This window comes from Chenopodium quinoa, unplaced genomic scaffold (assembly GCF_001683475.1).
Source record: "Chenopodium quinoa cultivar QQ74 unplaced genomic scaffold, ASM168347v1, whole genome shotgun sequence".
NCBI lineage: Eukaryota > Viridiplantae > Streptophyta > Magnoliopsida > Caryophyllales > Amaranthaceae > Chenopodium > Chenopodium quinoa.
Window position 1 is genome coordinate 216,253 of NW_018743858.1, and position 8,539 is coordinate 224,791.

Sequence of the window (8,539 nt, forward strand, 5' to 3'; positions counted from 1 at the left end):
GACCATCCATTTATGATGAGATAAGGGAAAGTCAATTGGAAGACGAGAAGCTGAAAGCAATAAAGAAAAAGATCGATGAAGGTCATGTGTTGGATTTCACCATTAGTAATCAAGCAAGTATTCATTTCAAAGGAAGATGGTGTATGCCAAAAAGTCATGGAGATTTGAAGTAGAGTTTGATAGAGGAAGCCCATAATGGTACTTATTTAATGCATCCGTGAGGGGATAAGTTGTATAAGGATATGAAGAAGACTTTTTGGTGGCCTAATATGAAGAAAGAAGTAGCTGAATTTGTGGGCAAGTGTTTGACATGTTAGAAAGTGAAGATTAGGCATCGTAGGCCTCAAGGAAGGGTCCAATCCTTGGAAGTGCCAAAGTGGAAGTGGCATTCAATTTCTATGGATTTTGTTGGAGCATTGCCTAAGACCAAGGCTGAAAATGACACTATTTGGGTAATAGTGAACAGGGTGACAAAATCAGCAGCATTCATACCCATGAGAAGTACTTGGACTATGGATCGGTTGGGAAGAGCTTATGTGAAGTTTGTGGTGAAGTACCATAGGGTACCCACATATATCATATCGGATAGAGATTCAAGACATTTGTCTAACTTTTTGCAAAGTTTGCAAAAGGCGATGGGAACGAAGTTGTTAATGAGCACAACATTTCATCCTGCGACAGATGGTCAAACCAAGAGAACAATTCAGGCATTGGAAGATGTTTCGAGGTTTTTTGAAATCCCTCGAGATACTAGTCTTGAACACGGCCAGATGGACGCGAACACCTGCAAAAATAACGAATATTCCATTTCACGGAATATTTGCCTCCGACGATCAAGTTAGTGACCGAAAATGGAATAAATGTATAGAGAGAAAGTAGAGAAAAGTTGGAGCTTTTAGTGCTCTTAGAATGATATGTTTTAATCCACCCCTCCCATCATAAATGATTAGGGTATATATAGGGGTGGGAAAGTGTGCCCTCTAGGGTTTAATAACCTAGGATGGCGTGCTCTGATTGGTGACGCAATCAAGTGAAGGCACGTGTCCATATGGGGTGCCGTTTTGCGGCTTTCTCGAGATTTGGGCCTCCTGATGTAAGGAGGCCCTTTTCTCTCATTTCAGGTGCTCTTTACGTTTGATACGTGTCATCTTCCTATAGGGACACGTGTTGCCCGTTAATTGGGCCACGTGTCATTATGGGATTGGATCACATTTTGGGGTATTTTTACCCTACACATTTGCCCCTCAGAGGGGGTGACTTATACCATACGGTCCGCCTCCTCTAATGTTTTACTCGTCTGGTGTCGTCCGAGTGTTAGGCGGATGGAGCATTATCATTGGTGGAAGACGGACGTTGTCGTTTGTCCATCAGAGGGATTTCTCTTTTGGGCTTTCTGCCTTGTTTAGTCCACCTAATTTTACTTAATGGACTTTGAGTCTTAAAATCGAGCCGACGGGTTGTGCCGACTTGTTTGAGGGGGACAACTTTCATCCGTATTTGGTGGAATGACGGTTCGAATTCCGCTGACCTAGCTGTCTGTTTTAACGCGCTGTTAGTGGGTCCGTACCTTTTCCTCTATTATATGACGGAGCGGTTTTTTAACCGTTCAGCTTCTACATTAACTCTTTTTAAAAGTTACCGTTCAAACTTCTGAGCGAGAAAGATGGTTTTACCATTTTTCTCTCATAAATTTGGTCTATAAATAGAAGATGTTAGACTTCATTTTGATACTTTGGAAACTTGAGTCTTCTAGAGAGAAGTTAGAGCTTTTAGAGAGAAGTTAGAGCTTTTAGAGAGAGAAAGGTATTTTCCTCCTAAATCTTCGAGAGCTTCGCCATGTTCCTTGAGTTTTCCGGTCAGGTTATTTGAGTTTTCCGGTCAACCTTCAAGATCTTCAAAGACTTTCAAAGTTTTCTACACGTATAGAGGTAACTGCCTGCTCTTCTTTACTTCTTCCTTTTTTCTTTTACTTGTTTTATTTTTATAAACACGAACTGGCACAACACTCGGTTTCGTCCGTCTCTCTTCATGAGGTCGGTCGTTCGCTTGGGACTGAGGAATCTAGAGTGGACAACGACGTGTCCTCCTCTCTATGTAGTGGGTCCATTTCTAGTGCGTACCAACTCACCCCCACCTATTCTTCTCTGTCCCTGCAGTCGAGCATGGCACATACGAGACAGACGTACGAAAAAGAGGCCGCCATAAACCCGGACGGCAGTATGGTAAACCCTTTAGTCCCCTACGATCCGAGTAACACGAACATGGAGGACACAAATACAACTACTGTTAGCGGTAGTGAATGTTCCGTGGTCGAAGTGACCACCTCTTTTGAAGAGCGCTAAAATCAGTAAGGCACTTCTTCCACCATGGAAGCGTTCGGGCGAGATCCGGAACCACACATCTCATAATTCACCAGCTCGGTTTTGATGTCGTTCGAGTTGCCATCTTCTGGAAGGCATCCTTCCTCTTCTCAGGCGGATGCTTGGGCGTCCGTCCAAAATCCTCAACCACCCCCAATCCAAATTATCAGGTCAGCCAGACCTAGAACTGGCATCCATATTGCTAAACCGGCCGACCTGCCCCATCGCAGCGCTTCTCCTTCTGGAAACCAGGCGGACGCTGGGGGAAGGAAAGATAAGGGAAAAAGGCCCTTGGTTCCTGAAGGCACCATTATTTCCGGAGGCGGCCAAGGCTCTAGGGGAGGGAGCTCGGCCAAAGCTGCTGAGTTGGACACAGTGTTATCCTTTGAATTCGGGGCTGCTCCTCAAGCTGCTGAAGGAGAGGCTGAGAACTCGGACGCCAATCAGGCGGCCGAGGAACCAAATGCTGATAATTTCAGGACCCCTACGCCTGTACAGTTGGCGACACTGCCTTGACCTTCCTGCACTTAAAGTTTGAAGAGTTTAAGAAGTTCCTCCACCTGAGAGAAGGCTACAAAATCGTAGCGCCCACTCACTCTTACTTAGTGGTCGCCTAGGAGAGTAAGAGGCTGTGGAAGAAATGCTTCAGCATCTACCGCGCTGCTTTGGAAGTGGGCCTTTGCTTCCCTCTTCATCTATTCGTCCAGGAGCTCTTAGACGAATACAACATTACTATCTTCTAGCTGGTGCTGAATAGCTGGTTAAACATTTTTTGCTATCTGGTGACGTGCCTTCGACAAGGCTTCAAGTCGGACATTCCAGTTTTTTGTGTTATGCATTGCATGGTCCGCTTGGATGCTAGTACAAACGGGTGGCTTATTCTGAGTACCCAGAAAGATTATATGGTGGTGATGGATAGATTCAATTCCAATCCAATTCAGCTCGGTCGCGGGCAGCATAGACCAAGCAAGCCGCCCGTCCACTCAGATTACATGCACCAACTGGACTACTTCGAAGTTAGAAAGGTAGTCAGGGCTGGAAAGACGGTGACCGTACCGCTTAATTGGATTCCTCTGGTTGTGTGGCTTAGGAACTTAATTTTCGTGTCGGCCTGTGGCTTATACCAGAACTACCCTCAAGGTGGAACCTTGTGACTTAGCCGTTCGAATGTTATTTGTAACATAAAAATATCCTATCCTACTTTCTTCCTTAGAAGTAGCTCTTGGAATGCTAGATCCGGAGCAGAAGTGGGAGGTTGACATGTCCGAGCTGGGCTTAGTGCAGTACAAACTCCGCCAACATCAGCACAACCAGGCTAAGGAGGTACTTATAATTCGTTCCTTTTTTTTTTGGTGCCGAGCTCATGTGTTGGAGGAAGAGTCTTTCCCCATTTCACTCGAATACAATTCAACTTGTTTTAAGGCCGAGTTGATATGTTTGGAAAGATATTCTATTTGATTTCACTCGGATGCTGTCCTTTGTCTATGTTTGCCGAGTTGAATTGTTGGGAAGGTGTTCCTTTTCAACTTTACTCGGACATTTGTTCATTTCATCTGACTTTATCCTGTTTCTTTCAGGCGGCCACTCCTACTCCTCGGTCAAAGAGAAAGCAGCCGGCTTCTGCATCCAAGGACGGTCAATCGTCCAAAACCAGGAAGACAACAGCCTCAAGGGCTAAGTCTGCCACCAAAGCGACCAAGGTCACGCCAAAGACTGCTTCGAAGCAGTCTGAAGGAGAGCCACCCTAGCAATCACCTAGTGGGGTCTCCAAGCCCATGGATCCGCAAACTGAGGCGGTCCACAATGAGTCCGTCCATGCGAACGATGGGGGTAAGTCATCCCCGGCAAAAATGACCTGCAATTCGGCCTCGACTCCGCATGTCGAAGTAGTAGATAAATCTAAGTGGTAGAAAGCTGCTTTTTAGTCGGCCGAAGGACAACGCGGCCACACACAAGAGGAAGGGCATGAGCCAATGCCCCCTCCTTCATTCAACCTTCCATCTCCTTCATCTTTCTTGGACGGTAAGTTAAATCTTCGTACGGCTGTTGACTTGTGATTTTAAGTACTTTCTTGTTTACTCCAACACTTTTCTTGGTTTATTGTAGACATTGTTGAGGAGATGCACATGAAGCTACTCGGCCAGTCGCTCACATGCGCTGACCGGAAAGCTATTAGGGAGGCCATGCAACGGGCCGTCCCTAAGGAGCAGCGGAACGAATTCCGCGGAATAAATGAGGGCTTCCTTTGCCCAATGATCAACTACAGTGCCGAGGTAGCATTTCCTAAATTCCCATAGATTTATGCTTTCATACTTAGAATATTTTCCTAGTTTGCTTTTGTTGACGTGTTTTCATTCGAATGCAGATCTTCCTTAAGCTCAGTGCCTTCTTGAATTGGAAGGATAAGGAGAATGAGAAGATCAAGGCGGCCCGGGCCACCATAAACCGGCTACAAGACGAGAACACTGGCAAACTGGCCCTGTAGAAGATCCATTACAAAATAGCCCTTAAGGCTCTCTCCGACAAGTTAGCTCGGCTAATTGAGGACATCATCAAGATTAGCAATACACTCCACCGAGAGCAGCTGGCCAGGCAGGCGCTTCAGCTGGAGCAGGACGAGGCGGTTGCAAATGCCTCTCAGTGGAAGGAGGGCTTTGAATCCTCCGAGAAACTGAAAAATGAGTTGACCTCGTCCTAGGAAGCTCTTTAGACGACCCTAGATCAAGTAGAGTTCCTCAAGCTTGAGGTTGAGCGCTTGAACAAGTTCATTGCAGACTTGTCCGAGTAGTTGAAGGCCCCTTGACCCCTTGGTCATTCGTATAAAGTATAGAGCCAAGGAAAAGTTGAAGATCCGCTTTTACGAGGCCTTCTCCCAGATGGTCAAGGAGGGCACGGCGGCCTACTATGAGGAGCGCTTTACTAAGCGCCTCAACTACGTCTGCCTCAAGGAGGAGGCCAAGGCTGTCGGGTAAACCCCTCCCGTTCTTGATGAAACTTCCTCTGACTCTGAAGTCAAGGAACATGATGATGATGAGGAGCCAGCCGAAAAGACGCCCGTTGACCCTGCGTCCCGCGATGGGAAACCGATCGAGGAGGAGCCTGCCAAAGATGATAAGCTAAGTGAAGAGCTTAAGTCCTTAAGCAGCTGTTTTGGAGCTTCTGAACTTTAATTTTATTTTCTTGTTTTTAAACAATCTTATTTCCGACCACCTGTTTTGAGCAGTCTTGTAATATACTCTCTTTTTATTTTTGCCGTCTGTTTTGAATGGCTTTAATTTAAACTTTCTGCTTTCATTCATACTTGGCATTTTTTGAGCAATTTTTCATGCCCTATTTTTCTGCTTTTGCGTACAAATGCTTTTACTTGAGGTATAACCCTTTATTCGGCATTTCACCAAGTCCATACTCAAGAAGGTTTGATTAACTTAGTAAATTTTATACCTTAAAGGGTATGACAACTAGCGAGTCATCAAATCATAATAATGATTGCCTTGGGACTAGGTAAATGCCGAATCAATTTCAGTTAGTAGGTCGCTTTATTGGCTTGTACTGAGCTGTCCTTTGATACTATCTCTCGTAAGCACTCATGAAATTTAAAGTATTATCTCAACTTGATTATTTCTAAGTATTTATTGGGCTTGAATTCCTACGTGTGCCCTGGCCTTTTGGGTAAAAATACCTTCAGCAATTTTCGGGTTACCTTATGTTTCATCTGTCCGACCGTTCTAGGGCCGAATGGAGTGATTAGCTATTTTGGCTTTTATGGCTGAGTTGCCTAACTGGGGAATGCCCTTTCTAGGCATTTTACTCGGCCATTTGATCATGCGCCTTCAATGGCCGAGCTGCTATATTGCAAGCAGCTTCGATTCTCTTTTTGGGCGGCTTACATTGTGTTATATTACTTATTCAGCTCTACCCTCTTCAAGGGCCGAGCTGCTATCTTACAAGCTACCCTTGTTTTTGTTTTTAGTCGGCATTTCTGCTTAACAATAAGTAAACGTTTAACAATAAGTAAACGTACAAAGTATATGGTAAATATAACAATGTTTTGACTTTTTCATTATTATTGTCAAAATTACATTGTTTTTAGTCGTATGGCTAGAATTACATTTCTCGGCCGTTTAGGCCTAGTTGTATACACCACTTTTGGCTAAGTACAAAAATTTATAAATAATATTTTTCAGATTGTCCGTATTCCACATACGAGGAATAGGACAGCCATCCAAGACTTCGAGATGGTATGTACCATCTCGGACTTCTTCCCTGATCCGGTAAGGCCCTTCCCGGTTTAAGGTTAACTTGCCATCCTCATTAGCCCGGCCTACCACTTCCATTTTTCTTAAGACCAAGCCACCAATCTTATGCGGCCGCTTAGACACTTTACGATTATACGCCCTCGTCATACTTAGACGATAAATTTCGTGTCTAAGAACTACATTGCCCCTAGCTTCTAAAAGGAATTCCAGGGCGGTCTTCATGGCCTCCCATTTGGCCGATTCATCATATAGCATTACTCGAAGAGTGGGCTCATACATCTCAATTGGGAGTACGGCCTTAGGGCCATAGACTAGACAAAATGGGGACTCTCCTATTGAACTTTTTGTTGTCATACGAATGTACCATAACACATTGACCAATTCATCAGCCTATAGGCCGCCTTCTTTCTCCAGCTTACGCTTGATGCCATTGGAGATCAACTTGTTGTATGCTTCAACTTGGCCATTTTCCTTTGGGCGTCCGACCGAGGCAAAACAATGCGTTATGCCGTGGTCGCTTAGCCAATCTTTGAGTTGGTTGGTCTCTAATTACGGTCCATTGTCGAATACCATTGATTGCGACACACCAAAGCGTGTGATAATGCTCTTCCAGATGAAGGCAGATACATCTCTCCATTTGATCCCTCGGACGGCCTCAACTTCAACCCACTTTGTGAAGTAGTCAACAGCTACTAACACATACCGCCTCTGTCTAGATACTGGAGTATACGGCCCCAAGATGTCCATGCCCCATTTTGCAAAGGGAAATGGACTAATTATGGCCGACAAGCTATTTGCCGAGCGGTGAATGAGGGTTGCAAATCTCTGGCACTTGTCACATTTTTTCACCATTTCCATGGCGTCTGAATTCATGCTTGGCCTGTAATACCCAAGATGGGTAACTTTTTCAGATAAAGCTCGTCCACCTATGTGTGATCCGCAATCCCCTGGTGAAGGTCGTCTAACACCTCATGCCCTCTCTCGGGCGTAATACATTTCAAGAAGGGCTTCACAAAGGCTTCTTTGAACAAGTCCTACCCCTTCATCTCAAACCACACCGCCTTTTTCTTCATTAGCCAGCTCTCTTTAGGGTTTTTCAGAAGAACTCCATCCTTGAGATAGGAGATAATTTTTTCCATCCATATGGAGCTTGTGTCAATGATTTGCAAAGGCTCGGCATCGATACTCCTCTTTTCCTTGACTTCCCAGAACACAGATCTTGGAGTATCACATGATGCCGAGGAAGCTAGCTTGGAGAGGGCGTCCACCTGATAATTCTCGGACCGGGGAACTTGTTGTAGAGTGAAGTGCTTTAGGCTCTCGGCCTCATCCTTCACCATCTGAAGATACTTCATCATGGCTGGCTCCCTGGCCTCATCCTTCACCATCTGAAGATACTTCATCATGGTTGGCTCCCTGGCCTCATAGTCACCATTCACTTGGTTGACTATCAACTGAGAGTCCGAACTAGCATCAATTTTTGTTGCACCGGCCGCCTTACACATTTTAAGGACGGCCAGGAAGGCTTCATACTCAACCTCGTTATTAGAGGCTTGAAACTGAAATATCAACGCATATTCAAACTTGTCTCCTTTTGGAGATTGACATATGATACCAGCGCCACATCCGCTCGTTGTTGCACTTCCATCCACAAAAACTTTCAAGATCTGATCCCCTGCCAGCTGCAAGTCCGACCCTGTCATTTCGACCAAGAAATCTACAAAGGCTTGGCCCTTGATTGCTTTTCTAGGTTCGAATGTGATATCAAATCCTCTCAATTCTAAGGCCCTTTTAAGCATTCGGCCACTAGCCTCTAATGTTGAGAACAACTTCTTCAACAGTTGGTCCATGTAGACCATAATCGAGTGAGCAAGAAAGTATGGCCTTAGCTTCTTTGATGCCATGTACAATGCCAAGACGAAC

At 45.1% G+C, this 8,539-nt stretch overlaps 1 protein-coding gene across 1 annotated transcript; it reads left to right on the forward strand.

Moving 5' to 3' along the window:
* The first annotated feature begins 398 nt into the window (after positions 1-398).
* On the forward strand, positions 399-4,108 carry LOC110686452. The gene is made up of 3 exons (XM_021863076.1): positions 399-837; positions 3,574-3,683; positions 3,938-4,108. The coding sequence occupies exons 1-3, from the start codon at positions 399-401 to the stop codon at positions 4,106-4,108; spliced, it is 720 nt and encodes a 239-aa protein (XP_021718768.1).
* Positions 4,109-8,539: the final 4,431 nt, after the last annotated feature.